Source organism: Glycine max, chromosome 16, assembly GCF_000004515.6.
Source record: "Glycine max cultivar Williams 82 chromosome 16, Glycine_max_v4.0, whole genome shotgun sequence".
Taxonomy (NCBI): Eukaryota; Viridiplantae; Streptophyta; class Magnoliopsida; order Fabales; family Fabaceae; genus Glycine; species Glycine max.
This window is the reverse complement of record NC_038252.2, coordinates 21,603,080-21,619,388: the sequence shown is the minus strand read 5'-3', so window position 1 is coordinate 21,619,388 and position 16,309 is coordinate 21,603,080. Positions and strand designations below refer to the sequence as shown.

At 34.9% G+C, this 16,309-nt stretch overlaps 2 protein-coding genes and 1 pseudogene across 2 annotated transcripts; 2 read left to right on the top strand and 1 right to left on the bottom strand.

Annotated features, from left to right (window-relative positions):
• Positions 1–4,466: 4,466 nt before the first annotated feature.
• LOC100809229 (receptor like protein 27-like) lies at positions 4,467–7,244 on the bottom strand (annotated as a pseudogene).
• Positions 7,245–8,284: 1,040 nt separating this feature from the next.
• LOC112999757 (receptor-like protein EIX2) lies at positions 8,285–16,065 on the top strand. The gene is made up of 3 exons (XM_026126012.2): positions 8,285–10,204; positions 10,365–11,518; positions 15,498–16,065. The coding sequence occupies exons 1-2, from the start codon at positions 9,217–9,219 to the stop codon at positions 10,775–10,777; spliced, it is 1,401 nt and encodes a 466-aa protein (XP_025981797.1). The 5' UTR covers positions 8,285–9,216; the 3' UTR covers positions 10,778–11,518; positions 15,498–16,065.
• LOC121173682 (receptor-like protein 43) lies at positions 8,363–9,081 on the top strand. Its single transcript, XM_041010351.1, has 2 exons — positions 8,363–8,491; positions 8,767–9,081. The coding sequence occupies exons 1-2, from the start codon at positions 8,363–8,365 to the stop codon at positions 9,079–9,081; spliced, it is 444 nt and encodes a 147-aa protein (XP_040866285.1).
• Positions 16,066–16,309: the final 244 nt, after the last annotated feature.

Here is a 16,309-nt window from a genome sequence, read left to right as displayed (position 1 = left end):
TGGATTTTCATGAAATTTGGATATATTGTTAGAAATTCAATTGCGCACACTTCCACCGTTGGGATTTTCAAGATAATATTCGTGGAGGGAGAAAAAGGAATCGCATGAAGACAGTAAAAGTGGAGGTTTCAATCTCTTCTCTGTCTCTCTGACGTTTGGGAATTCTATCGAAGCTGTCGGAGGAATAATTGAAGGAATCTCAGGAAACCGCTAGAGATGTTACTATCGATTGTTGAAGACACGTGAGTCCGCTCAGAGGTAAGGGATGAGTTATTCGCAATTGAGGGTTAGAATGAACATGTGTAGGGATCCTTAGAGAACTAAATTTGAGTTTATTTTGGGATGTTTATTGAATTATAATTTTTCCTTTATGATTATAAATACAATATTATTGTGTTCTATGTACCAATTGATGTCCTGATGAGAATTGATTGATAAACTTGAGTGCTCTTGATGTCTTTGTGTTTAACCCATGAATTTGATTAATTGATTTTGATATAATTGTGAGAAACTATTTCATGGATTTTACACCCCATGTTGTGATGAAATCTTTTGTATAAATTGTTATGTTGAGGTTATGAAATGATGATTCAAACTGTGATTATGTGATAAATTGAACATGTGACGGATGATGAAATACATGTGTATTGAGATGAGATGTGTGTATTAAGTTGTGAACTATGAACTGTGCAATTACACAATTGTGAGACCCTTTAAGGGCGATGAGTATTGTGATGAGATCCATTGTGGGAACCCGATGAGTTAAAATGATTTTGAAAATAATTGAGTAGTCGTGTATATTGCATAGTTCATAGGTAAAGTGAATATGATTAATGAGATGTGATAACATGCTATTTTGAGATTATACCATTGTGATTGAGATCGAGTGTATGTGATAAATTGTGTATGTATGTGATTGAGATGTTGTGTGCATTGAGTATTAACTATGAATTGTACAATCACACGAGTATAAGTCCATTTAAGGGCGACGAGTTAATGCTAAGTCCCTTTAAGGGCGACGAGTTAATGTTAAGTCCCTTTTTGGGCGACGAGTTAATGTTAAGTCCCTTTAAGGGCGATGAGTTAATGTTAAGTCCCTTTTAGGGCGACGAGTTAAAGCTATTTTGAGAACAATTGAGGAGTCGTGTGTTTTGTACAGTTCATAGATAGAGTCTGTGTGCTAAAATATTTTCTGGGTTGGACCTGAATCAGGAGGGAGAGGCACTGACGGACTCTTCGGAGTGTAGGCCTTGGGGGTCACACGGTTTGAGTGCTCCTTTAAGCCTATGTTGATCCCATATGGTTGGAGCATTCTCGCAAAACACTGTGATCCTGACTGGTCTCCCTATGATATTACCTAGTGAGAGTGACTTGACTTGCTAGTGTATGGTTTGTCTTGTCATGTACTCCTAGGCACCCGACGAGGTTTTTCACTGATATGGTACCACATCGCATATAGGCTTGAGTCTTAGCATAACTGTTGCATATGCTTGCTAATTATTTATTATGAAATTGATGTGTTATTATGTCTTGATCGGAGTGTGTGATTCTTGTGTATTGTGATTGATGATTGAAAGGTGTGATTGATGGATGAAAAGTGTCATTGATGAACGACAAAGTGATGAAATAATGAGAGATATGCTAAGTAAATTGTATTTGGCTACTATATGTTGTGTTGTTTCTCTCTAGTAGTTAGAAATGTGATAACTCACTCCCGGTTTGTTGTTTGTGTTTGGATCCTGTGATGATCTTGAACTTTGTGTTCGGGGGAGCAGATGAATTGGTGGATGACTATGAAGAACCTCATGCTAGAGGACACGGAAACACCACGCTCTGATAGGATGTGACATTAGGATATAGGTTTTATATTAATTGTATGAAACTTAGATGGCCTTCTTTGAGCCGAGATGACTTTATTATTTATTTGGACAAGTTTGAATATGATGTAGAAGAAAGTGAATGTGAGCCTTTTACCCATTTGAAAGGCTTGTATTTAAAAATGTTTTAAAAATACTTTTAATTAATATTTGAATTTTAATTCCTTTATTAATATATATGTGAGGGGTAGAGGGTGTCACAATGAACGCTATTCAAGTTTGATCCAAGTCAAGAATCAAGAAATTCAAGAAGAACGATGAACTTAGTCCATAGGATGTTAAAAGAATTTCTTAGATGATGTTGCACGGGTTTGGCTGAGGAAAATATCTTACAAAGCTTTTTAGTAAAATTTTGTTTTCAAAGATGTTTTTCTCTCTAGTAATAGATTACCAGATGATGTAATCAATTACTAGTAGCTAAATGTTTTTTAAAACAGTTTACAAATTTTGAATTTGAATTTTAAACTGTGTAATCGATTGCACAATGGATGTAATCGATTACCAGAAGTTAAAACGGTTTTTAACATCTTTTAGAAATTTAAATTTTAAAAGCCTGTAATCGATTACAACAGTTCTGTAATCGATTACCAGACACGAAAATTTTAAATTTCAAGTCTGAAAAGTCATACCTCTTCAAAAACAAAATGTGTAATCGATTATCACATTTATGTAATCGATTACCAGTAAGGAGATTTTAAAATTAACTCCCTAAAGTCACAACTGTTCAAAAGATTTTTGAATGGCCACCAAAAGCCTATAAATAAGTGACTTGGGGTACGGATTTTCTTAGAGTTTTTCTGAACAAAATTGTTTTATCCTCTTAAAACCAAATTGTCTTATCCTCTCAAAATATTCCTTAGCCTAACATTTACAAATTCAATAAGGAATCTTGAGTGATCTTCATATTGTAATATCCTTCTCTTCAAGAGAGAAATTTTCTTCTTCATATCCAAGAGATTATTGTTCAAGAAATCGAGGGTCTCTTAAGTTGTAAGGATTTCTGAACACAATGGAAGGGTGTCACTGTGTGATCCAGACTTTGTAAAAGGAATTTTACAAGATAGTGAAAATCTCAAGCGGGTTACTTAGGAACTGGATGTAGGCATAGGGCGTGCGAACCAGTATAAAAACTGAGTTTACATTTTCTCTTCCCTTAAACTTCTTTTATTTATTGCAATTTATTTTTTTCTTTAAAGAAGTTTATTTTGAATTATTCTTTGAGTAATTCATATTAAAGGTGCATTGTTAATCCAAAAGAAAGTTAAAATTTTAATTAGGAAAATTTTTGTATCTTAATTCAACTCTCTTCTTAACTGAGGCCACTTCTCTAACAAAACGATTAACAAATGTGTTAATTAAGAAAACTCTGCTTCTGTCACAAAGTACATAGCAACAGAGTTTTCAATGTATGCAAAACCGCCAAAGGACTGCAACATTGCCACGGTCGATAACATTACTCAATGATTCATCCCAAGAGAAGATACCCAAAAACATTAATATTCAATCTCTGTTTTATTCACCTTCCAACTTTTCTAGTGCTCTTACCATCCTTGATCTTTCTTCAAATAAGCTGACATCCTCAACATTTCAACTGTTGTGCAACAGATACATATTTAAGAGCTTGGATTTATCTTATAACCAGATTACTGGCATGTTACCTAAAAGCATTGGATTGCTATCAGAGTTGGAGGATCTTTATTTGGATGGGAATTCTCTGGAAGGTGACGTCACTGAATCCCATCTTTCTAATTTTTCCAAATTGGAATTATTGTCCCTATCAGAGAACTCGTTGTCTCTGAAATTAGTCCCGAGTTGGGTTCCTCCATTCCAATCAGAATACTTGGGACTCGGATCTTGCAAGTTGGGCCCCACTTTTCCTAGTTGGCTTAAGACTAAGTTCTTTGTATGAGCTTTATTTCTGATAATGGGATTAATGGCTCTGTCCCAGACTGGTTTTGGAATAACTTGCAATATATGTGATTCTTAAATATGTCTTTCAATCATCTCATTGGTGCAATTCCTAATATATCATTGAAGCTTCGTAACAGACCATCTATACTTCTGAATACAAATCAGTTTGAGGGTAAAATTCTGTCATTTTTACTATAAGCTTCCAAGCTGATACTCTGAAAATAATTTTTCAGATTTGTTTTCATTCTTATGTGACCAAAGTCAAACACGACCACGTTGAGATTCATCTCCTCTTGTGTTTTGTGAACACCCCCATTCCCCCACCGCAAAGTCTCATTCTCCAAAATGGAGGCCAGTGTCTCATCCTCTATTGGCCTCTCTTCTCCCAAACATCATGAAATCTCAATCTCAATCTCAACCCTCACCGACGCCATTGGATGTGGTGAAGACGGGTGAAGGGGTGAGTAAGGTTGTTGTCGTTATGTAGGACGTCGTGTCAGCCACTGTGAAGCAGGTGCTGCATACCGCATGCTTTTTGGCCTTGCGATTTTATTCGGGTTGGCTGAGAGGGAAACTCTAGTGTCTGTTTCCACTGGCTGAGTTGCTGTTTTTGTTCTTTATTGCTACATTTTTTTTCGGGTTTGTCTCTTCTCTACATTTCTCTTGTTGTGATGTAGAGTGAGTGGACTCTTCTTTTGTATGATGCAATGTCCATGTGTAAGCTTGAATGTTCATAAGTTTAATGGTTTCTGATCTTAGATAGGTTGTGAACATCTCGAAGCACAATGAATCTTTCTTATTGATTAAATTGATGCCTCGGTGGTTAAATATTTAAAATATTAATTAAATAGACTGCAATAGAAGGTAAAACCGTGAATTGAGCTCCTTGAATTAAATGAGACAACTGCATATATATACTGTTAAGATACAAAATATTTTAGCATTGGCCAATACATAGCATTTTTAAAAATATACAAGATCTATTATTATACAACCAATGCTACATTTATACGTATTAAATAGATAAAAACGGCAAGCTCAAGGCAAATGAAGTACATCACACTCTTCTACCCATAAAAAACAAAAAAGAACACACAAAAAAAGCAAAAGTATAACACATTCATATTACAGCAAAACTTTGAACCAGATCTCCCATGCAATGCAGTGTGATAAAGTTCTTGCCCTTATGTTTTGTTTTCAAAGATGGCAGGTATGGAACAAGACATTCTCCAGTCATGCCATATATCAACTAATTCATTCTGCTACCATTTTCATTAGATCTCGTCCTTGTCTTCCTTTTCACCTTTTTATTGAGTTGACCTCCAACCATTCTCACAAGCCATTGAGGCTTTCCTATTAACAATACACAACATCCCATTCCCACTCCAGAGACCATTCCACATCCATATCCTATAGCCACTGGTTTCCAACCAAATCCAAATCCTTCTTCTCTCCTGAAGGTAGTTGAAGGTGAAGAATGTTATTCAGGGTCCTTGCAGCATTTGATTGTCAGTGGGAGTCCACATAACCCTGAGTTTCCCTCATAGAAATCATTGGGAAAAGTACGTACTGAACTGTTTTCCTTGAGGTATTTCTCCCACAAGATGGTTATTGGAAAGTTTTAGGACTTGAAGAAAGTTCAAATTACTTAATTCTGTAGGTATCCCACCAGTGAGCATATTTGAGGAGAGATCCAATGATTCTAAGTTTCTCAAATTTCCCATGGATTGGGGAATACGACCAATAAGTCTGTTATGGGAAAAGTTGAGCCCTCTGAGTGAATGAAGCTCTCCAATGGCATTTGGAATCTCTCCTTCAAATCTGTTTTGCGATAAATCAATGCTTACAAAGTCATTTCGAATTTTGTCCATTTTCATAGTAATTGCTTTTGTTGTTGTAGTCACAAAATCACTGTACATGTTTTCACTTTGCAAAGTAGAAATTTCCATGTATTGCCCATTGGAATCTAGAACAACGTTCTTCATGGCTTCAAATTTTTTTATGTAGGCTTTTGGTATTGGGCCGCTGAAGTTGTTGGAAGAGACATAAAAAATGACTAAACTGCGGAATCCATGCTTGGTCTTTAAACCGGCAATGGGACCGTACAACTTGTTGGCTTGCAAAACCAATACTTTCAATTCTGGTAGAGTTTGAAGCCAATGGGGAAACACGTCCTTTATTTGATTGTTTCCAAGATCTAAAACCTCCAGATAAATGCAATTGGACAAAGATTCTGGCAAAAAACCTTCTAATAATTGGTTGCCATTGAAATCCAGAGTTCTGAGCTGACAGTCCTTTGCAAAGGTACATGGCAAAGTGCTATGAAGCTTGTTCAGTTGTAGATCCAAAACTTGAAGGGATGATGAGTTAGCAAGGCATTGTGGAATGGTTCCTGTCAACTTGTTGTGAGACAAGTTGAGAATCTCAATTGCATTTGCATTGCAAACTGAGGGAGAGAAACCACCAGTGATTGAGTTAAAACTAAGATCAAGGTAACCGAGTAGTTGGTTCCATGAGAATTGGTGCAATGATTGCGTCAATAGGTTATGAGAGAGGTCCAATTCATATAACGACGAGCTTGCTTCATGCAACCAATTTGGCACTCTACCTCTAAGTTTGTTATTGGACAAATGGAGTGATTCCAAAATCGGGACTTTTTCTGATAATTTTTGGAAATTCAGTTAAATCCATAGAAGATAAGTCCAAACTCCATAAGCGGGAGAAACTATTATTGACATTGGATTTTAAATTTAGTGATAACTGATTATTCTGTGAAAGGTTAAGTCTTCCCAAATTTTGAAGCTTGGAGAAAAGTGGAAAGTTGACTGATCCACTTAAATTATTTGATGATAGATCTAATTTAGTAAGGTTTACAAGGCTAAAAATTGCTTCTGGAATATTGCCTTTTAACTTGTTGTGGGATAAAGACAATCTCTCCAAGGAATATGATGAGATTGCACTAATATGTCCTGAGAATTGGTTTTCTGATAGATCTAAATCAATCAAAGATGGCAAAGATAAACACCAAGAAGCAATTGTCCCATTCAGTAAGTTTCTATATAACATTAACGATGTTAGGTTTGAAAACCCTGTTATATTGTTAGGCAGAGGGCCCTCCAATTTATTATATGAAAGATCCAAGTGAATGAGATGTTGAAGATTTGAAAGTGTTGATTGCAGCTCACTCTCTATTTTGTTAGCTGAGAGATTGAGGGAAGTAAGATGTGTGAGGTTAGAGAAAGAGGGAGGGATTGACCCTTGGAAACCACAAGCTGAAAGATCTAAGAAACCAAGAGAAGTTGTGCTGCAACTAACTTCTGGAAGCTACTGGCCTTTAAGGTCCCAGTTTCCTGAAAGATATAGGTGCTGAAGATTTGGTAAACAGAGGACTCCATCTGTCAAGTTTCCTCTTAGCCCATTGTCTCGAAGACTAAGAGTAACCAAAGAGGAAGACATATTGAGTAGCCCGTTGTATTAAATTGGAACTCTCTGTAAACATGATTTATTTGATTTTTCTACTTCATATATCTATTTTATGCTTTTATTTTTCTCTTTAAAATGCATTTTGTAATTTGTAAACCTTCAGACTTCAGTTTTAGCAAGTAATTGACTGGAATTCAATAATATTGAATAAATTAATTTGAATAAATAAAATTAATAAACTAAATAATTTGTCAATTAAAAAAGAATACATCTTTATTATAAAAATACTGGTAGTAAAGTAATAAATATATTAAAAATTTTAAAAAATATATACATAAAATTATCTTTCTGTAAATTACATACAATATTATTTTCTATGTTAGTAATACTTAGATAGTATTTGTCCAAGCTTATTATTAACTCTTCTTCTCCTAAAAGTAAAAGTTCGGCCAAACACTCAAAATGGAAATGCTCTTTTGCACCCAACATTTAACTTCCTCCATTACATACCGTAGATAAATATAACAAAATTCAATCTTAGTTTTACTCACTTATCACATGACATAATAAAATATTGGAGCATATATTGCTACCTAACAAGTTGTTTATTTTATGTGATATTATTGTTTTTTTACCAATAGAAAAGATCTACGTATTATGTTAAGTAATTTTAAATTATGTTTTATTTATAATTAAAAAATGTATTTTCTTGTCTCAATCAAAATAATTAAACTTAAATTTTAATTGAAAAATAAGTGAAAATAAAAACTATAAAAGTGTGTGTCTTTGAAAAGTTTCTTAAAATTAAATCATTAAAGTAAAATGTGTATGAGTTGCTTTTATAAGGACTAATTAATTGAAAAATAAGGAACTCATAATTTTAAATAAATTAAAGGTTAAAATATAAGAGAAATCTTGTATCAAATTAATTGGAGTCAGTTATGATTTAAACCTACTGAATGACAAATACTTTATTAGCTTAAATAAATTTTGTGTTGTTCTTCTACTCTTATCAGAGTTTATAGCATATATAGCTAGCAGAAATTACATATCTAGAAAATTGTAATGGGCAGTCCCTTTCTCAAAATTTTGTTTGCAGTGTTAGTATCCGTTATTGGATTCAACTGGCCAGCACAGAGTTCACATGTGAAATGCATAGAGAAGGAGACTTCAAACAAGGCCTCATCATAGATCACTCTAGCATGCTGTTCACATGGAGGGATGATGACAGTAACAAAGTTGCTGCAATTGGAGAGGCATTGAATGCAACAATGAAACAGGTCACCTACAAATACTCGATCTTCACGGTTCGAATATGCATTTTTTGACAGGTCTAATCGATCTCACTTCTTTGATTTACTTGCAAAATATGGAATATCTGGATCGCAGTTCGAATTATGATTCCAATAAAAGTAAACTCCCTGAACACCTGGGCTCTTTCAGAAGCTTAAGATTTCTGAATCTATCATATATGAATTTTGATGGGGAGATTCCTTGTGAAATAGGAAATCTCTCAAAGTTGGAGTATCTTGATCTTAAAGTAAATTCTCTCCAGGGACCAATCCCTTCTCAGCTAGGGAAGCTTACATGTTTACGATATCTAGATTTAAAGGGAAATTATGTTCTCCATGGAGAAATCCCTTATCAAATTGGAAATCTCTCACTGTTGAGGTATCTTGATCTTGGGTTTACTTCACTTTCCAAAGCAATCCCTTTCCATGTTGGGAATCTTCCTATCTTGCATACTCTTAGACTTGCTGGCAGTTTTGATCTTATGGTTAACGATGCAAAGTGGCTATCTTCTCTCTCTTCCTTAACAAATTTTGGCCTTGATTCAATGCCAAATCTTGGCTCCTCTGGTCACTGGTAACAAATGATTGCTTATTCCATACTTAAGAGAGCTGAGACTAGTTCGTTGTAGCTTTTCAGATCATGATATTCATCGTTGTTTCGTTCTCATTCCAACCTTTCCACTTCTCTTTCCATCCTTGACCTCTCTGATAATATGCTGACATCATCAACATTCCAATTGTTGTTCAACTATAGTCATAATCTCCAAGAGCTTCGTCTTCGTGGTAATAATATTGATTTGTTGTCTCCTCACTATCCAAACTCTCCCTCCCTTGTGGTCCTTGATCTTGCTGTTAATGACCTGACATCATCAATAATTTTAGGAAATTTCAACTTCAGCTCCACCATACAAGAACTTTATCTAGAAGAGTGTGGTTTTACTGATAAAAGTTTTCTTGTTCCATCTACTTCCATAAAAAAGTCTTCATCTTCTCTTGTCACCCTTGATCTCTCCTCTAATCTATTGAAATCATTGGCTATATTTCACTGGATTTCCAACTTCACCACCAATCTTCATGCACTTTCTCTTGATCATAACCTGTTAGAAGGTCCCATTCCAGATGGATTTGGGAAAGTAATGAACTCTCTTGAAGTTCTAACCCTTTCCTCTAACAAACTGCAAGGTGAGATTCCAGCTTCTCTTGGAAATATATGCACATTACAGGAATTAGACATTAGCAGTAACAACTTGAGTGGGAAAATTTATAGCTTTATTCAAAATTCTTTAATTTTGTCATCTTTGAGGAGATTAGATCTTTCCAATAATAAATTAACGGGTGAAATACCAAAAAGCATTCGTTTGTTGTATCAGTTGGAGAGTCTTCACCTAGAGAAGAATTATTTGGAGGGTGATATCAACGAATTGCATCTCACAAATTTTTCCAAATTGATGGAATTAGACTTAACAGACAACTCATTGTCTCTAAAGTTTGCTACTTCCTGGATTCCATCTTTCCAAATATTTCGTTTGGGACTAGGTTCTTGCAAGTTGGGACCTAGTTTCCCAAGTTGGCTCCAGACTCAAAGTCAGTTAAGCTTTCTAGATATTTCTGATGCTGAGATTGATGACTTTGTACCAGATTGGTTTTGGAACGAGTTACAGTCTATAAGCGAGTTGAACATGTCTAGCAACAGTCTCAAAGGTACAATTCCAAATCTACCAATCAAGCTTACTGATGTTGATAGATTTATAATTCTAAATTCAAATCAACTTGAAGGTGAAATTCCTGCTTTTTTATCACAAGCTTACATATTGGATCTTTCCAAAAATAAGATTTCAGATTTAAATCCATTCTTGTGCAGAAAAAGTGCAACCACAAAAATCGGCAAATTGGATTTGTCAAATAATGGAACAGCTGCCTGACTGTTGGGAACATCTAAGTTCATTAGAATATCTTGATCTAAGTGATAATAAACTGTCAGGGAAGCTTCCACAGTCCTTGGGTACTCTTGTTAATTTGGGAGCTTTGGCCTTACGAAACAACAGTTTAACCGGAAAGCTACCATTCACATTGAAGAACTGCACAAGTTTATATATGTTAGGTGTGGGTGAAAATTTGTTGTCTGGTACAATACCATCATGGATTGGAAAAAGTCTACAACAATTGGAAATCTTAAGCTTGAGAGTAAATCGCTTCTTTGGAAGTGTTCCTGTTCATCTCTGCTATTTGATGCAAATTCATCTCTTAGATCTTTCAAGGAATCATTTGTCCTGAAGAATTCCAACATGTCTGAGGAATTTTACTGCAATGATGGAAAGAACAGTAAACAGATCTGAAATTGTAGAAGGCTATTATGACTCTAAGATGTTATTGATGTGGAAAGGCCATGTGTTTTTCAATCCTGAGTATCTTTAAATGAGCATTGATCTCTCAAGTAATAACTTAACAGGTGAAATACCGACAGGATTTGGGTATTTACTTGGATTAGTTTCTTTGAATTTATCAAGAAACAACTTAAATGGAGAAATTCCTGACGAGATTGGGAATTTAAATTTGTTAGAATTTTTCGACTTATCAAGAAATCATTTCTCTGGCAAAATTCCTTCTACTCTTTCCAAAATTGATCGTCTTTCTGTGTTAGACTTATCAAACAACAATCTGATTGGAAGAATCCCCTAGGGAAGACAGTTGCAAATTAAACCTTTGATGCCTCTACTTTTGGAGGAAATCTTGGTCTTTGTGGTGAGCAACTTAACAAAAGTTGTCCTGGAGATGAGACAATAGCAAAGCCTCAAGGACTAGCAATTGATGGTGAAGATGACAATTCAATTTTCTATGGAGCATTATACATGAGCTTGGGGTTTGGATTCTTCACAGGCTTTTGGTGCTTATTGGGGACAATACTACTTTGGCAACCATGGAGAATTGCTTATATGAGATTCTTGAACAGACTAACAGACTATATACTTGAAACAATGGAAGTAAATATGGGGAAGTGCCATAGGTGGCTCACAGGTTAGTAGCCAGGTACCTAATACTGATAACTTCTTTCTATGAACTTCATAGTTTTTATTTCTCTGCTTTAGTTAAATAAATCAATAACTTTTGATGATAAGGGGAATGCCTTTTTCTAAAAGCATGAATCTAATTGCTAGAATATACTTTTTTAATTCTTTATTCATGTCTGTTGAAATTGTGCCTACAATAGCTGCATACGTGGATGTTTTAGCTAATTTTTTAAATTTTAAAATTGTTTGTTGCTTAGGATATATTATTTAGGAGTTATGATTTTGTTTTTTATCATACTAGAAACTGTTTTAGTCATGCCTAAAAATAAGGGATTTTCTGTTTTGTATATTTGACTCTAGCTCTATTTAAAGAGCAAATGAATAACAGCTATGCATCTTTCGAAAATATATCTGCTCTCCTCTATCTTTTATTTAATCTTCAACAACAAATTGGTATCAAGAGTCATCATCTTGAGGGATCTATGAGTTGAGAGAAACTATAATGGAAGTAAACACAACACACATAATACCACCACCAGTTTTTGATGGTGAGGAGTACGACCTATGGGCTGCAAGGATGACTACTCATCTTGAAGCACTAGATCTTTGGGAACCAATAGAAGAAGACTATGCAGTTTGGCCACTGCCTGAAAATCCTACAGTGGCTCAGCTGAAGAATCACAAAGAGAGCAAGACAAGAAAGGTCAAGGCCAAAGCTTGTCTTTTCTCTTTAGTTTCAAAAATCATATTTACCAGAATTATGAATTTGAATTCTGCGAAGGACATTTGGGACTACCTCAAATCAGAGTATCAAGGTAGTGAGCGAACCAAAGGTATGAAGGCACTTAACTTGGCTAGATAATTTGAGATGCAGAGCATGAAGAAGACAGAAACTATCAAAAGTTATGCTGACAAACTGTTGAGCATTGCAAACAAGGTACATCTCCTCAGTAAGGATTTTCCTGACAAAAGGATAGTGCAAAAAATACTTGTTACTATACTTGAAAAATATGAATCTAAAATATCAGCATTAGAGGAGTTAAAAGACTTGTCAAATATCACCATTGGAGAATTGGTAAATGCTTTACAGGTACAGGAACAGAGGAGAATGATGAGACATGAGGAGCCAGTACAAGGTGTTTTTCATATAAAAGCACAAAACTCAGGAGGAGGCAAAATAAGAAGAACAACAAATGGAAGAACAAGAAACCAGCTGAAAGCTCCAACAAGCAACAAAATGATACTTTTCCGCCTTGTCCACACTGCAAAAAAACAAACCACTCTAAAAAAAATGTTGGTGGAGGCCTAACATCAAGTTCAAAAAATGTGGTAAGTTAGGCCATGTAGAGCGGATTTGCAAGTCACCGGAGGAGGAAAAGGTGTCCATGGAGCAAGAAGAAGAAAAGCAACTCTTTGTTGCAACATGTTTTGCTACAAGCAATAGTTCCAGTGATTCATGGTTAATAGACAGCAGTTGTACAAATCATATGACGAACGACCAAACGCTTTTTAAAGAGCTTGACAAAACCATTGTTTCCAAAGTAAAAATTGGAAATGGTGATTTCATCTCAGCCAAAGGAAAAGGAACTGTTACTATAGAAAGTTTAACAGGTTTGAAACATATCTATGATGTCTTATATGTGCCTGACATTGACCAGAATTTGCTTAGTGTGGCGCAGCTAGTTGAAAAGGACTTCAAAGTTATATTTGAAGGCAAATGGTGCTTGATTAAGGATGCAGAAGGCAAAAATGTGTTTAAGGTGGAAATAAGGACCAAAAGCTATGCTCTAAATCTAATGGAGGAGGAGCAAATAGCTTTTTCAAGCACCAGCAACAACATTGAATTATGGCACAAAAGGCTTGGACATTTCCATCTTACGGGACTTCTATACATGCAAAAACACGCCTTGGTGAAAGGTGTGTCGTTGCTTGAAGACAAGCTGTTTGATTGTGTAGCTTGTCAATATGGCAAGCAAATTAGATTACCATTTTCCCAAACAACGTGGAGAGCAACACAAAAATTGTAATTAGTACATACAGATGTCGGAGGACCTCAAAGAACAACATCTTTAAATGGTAATAGATATTATATTACATTTATTAATGATTATTCCAGATTTTGTTGGATTTATTTCTTAAAATCCAAGACTGAGGTAGCTAACATATTTTGGAAACATAAAGTATTGGTGGAGAATCAAAGTGGTTGCAGGTTACGCACAATAAGATCGGATAATGGGAAGGAATATGCAAATGACACATTTCACAAATTTTGTGAAGAAGCTGGCATAGAGCACCAACTCACTGTACCGTACACCCCACAATAGAATGGTGTAAGTGAGAGAAAAAATAGAAGTATCATGGAGATGACAAGGTGTATGTTGTATGAAAAGGAGTTGCCAAAGAAGCTGTGGGCAGAGACTGCAAGCACTACAGTATTTTTGCTTAATAGATTACCATCCAGAGTGCTGAATAAAAAAACTCCATTTGAAGGCTGGTTTGGTTACAGACCAGATTTGCAAAATCTGAAAAAAATTTGTTGTCTTTATTTTTCTTTTGTACCACAAGTTAAAAAAGACAAGTTGGACAAGAAGGTAGAACCAGGAGTTTTTATTGGATACAACAATACTTCCAAAGCTTATAGAATTTTTCAACCACAAAATGGAAAAATTCTTGTAAGTAGAGATTTCAAGTTCATGGAAGAAAAACAATGGAGTTGGGAGGAGTCAATAAAAAAGCAACCACCAGAAATTCCACAATTCATTGATGATGATATGAAAAGTACAACAGGTTATTGTTTCAGCTTTGGTTTGGGTATGTTTTCTTGGAGTTCAATAAAGCAAGACATAGTGGCTCAAAGCACAATTGAGGCAGAATATGTGGCAGCCACTACAACTGTGAATCAAGTTATTTGGCTAAGGCGTATACTTGCTGATTTACATATGGAATAAAAGGAGCCTACACAAATTCTTGTTGATAATCAAGTAGCTATTTTCATTTCAAATAATCTTGTTTTTCATGGCAGGACTAAGCATTTCAAGATCAAGTTGTTTTTTTTTAAGGGAAGCACAGAGAGAAGGTGAAGTCAAACTAATTTACTGCAGAACTGAAGATCAAAGTGCATATATCTTAACAAAAGCTCTTCCAAAAGCTAGATTTGAAGCTTTAAGAAATAAACTAGGTGTCTGCAACTATTGAGGCAAGGAGAAGATTTGTTGAAATTGTGCCTACAATAGCTGCATACGTGGAAGTTTTAGCTAATTTTTAAAATTGTTTGTTGCTTAGGATATATTCTTTAGGAATTATGATTCTGTTTTTTTATCATACTAGTCATGCCTAAAAATAAGGAATTTTCTGTTCTGTATATTTGACTCTAGCTCTATTTAAAGAGCAAATGAATAACAGATATGCATCCTTCGAAAATATATTTGCTCTCCTCTATCTTTTATCTAATCTTCAACAACAATGTCAATGCTAACTCATGAAGTAGTGGCTTACTTCATTATCTCTCCTATGTCTCTCCAACACACATATTGGCTTTCGTAAAACCAACTCTTCTATTTCTTTAGTTCATGCTTTGACTAATGATTATTTTTCTTATTGCAAAGAAATTATAGATGGCGTGTTCTGTTTAGAGAATTTTTTGTTGTTTTCAAATAAATTCCTGCAAAATTTAAACCTCTTTAATAATGCTTAGATTTATGTACTTTTTTGCAATGGCTAGCTAGATTTTCAGTTTCATTTAGTTTATTACTGAAATTCAGTCTTTAACTTTTCTCTATCACCATTAATATTTGTATTCTGAATTGTAGCACAAAGTTTTCTGTTTATGGCTGATTAGCTTCAAAAGTGCAATCTTGGATGAAAGCTTTATGGATTGCTAGATGTGTAGGATATTTAGTATTGATGTTTACCATGTAATGTAAAATCTCTGTTTCAAGGAACTTTTTGGTTTGATTGTCTTTCATTGTAATTTTATTTTGTTTCAGTGTGGCCATGATTGCCATTAAAACAGATTTTGAGAAAGGTTGAAGGAAGTTATGGTTAGAGTGTGACTCCTCTTTGGTGGTTGCTTCTTTCAAATCCCTTCATATTGTCCCTTGGCAATTACGCAATCGCTTTAAGAATTGTTTGCTGCTGACACATGAAATGGACTTCGTTACTTTTCACATCTTTAGGGAGGGGAATCAATGCGTGGACAAGTTGGCTAATTTTGGTATTAACTCACATGGTTTCTTATGGTGCATCCCTACTTTTCTTTCTGAGCAGTTTGCTAGGATAGGGCTTGTCCAATTATGGATTTTCTTAATTGTTGTAATCCTTGTTTCTTCAGGATGGCTATTATCCTCCTTTCACGTACTTCAAATTTTTATTTTTTTAATAAAGAGGCATGCGGAATTTGATTGAGAGAGTCTTAGGTGCCAACCTAGTTGGGATCTATGGCTCTTGATTCATGTTTTGCATGTCAGTATTCAGTAAAAAATAAAATAAAATTGTATTCCATCTTGAATAATGATACCTGATAGTAGTCTGTCACATTGAAACTGATTAACCAAATTTGTACATGTCAACAAAAATGCGAGACGTCCAAATAATGTTGGTTGATCATTGAATTTCAACTTCATGACCATGTTCGTATACATATTACAGATGTTCTGCTAAAAACCAAAACAGAGCATTAATTGACATTTGCATCCTGTCTTAATGCTGCTTCAATGGCAAGACAACTATATTGTATAATCTCGCATTTGCGTGAGTCCATAACTGTTGCTTTTAGGGAAAAGACAATCATAACAAGGAT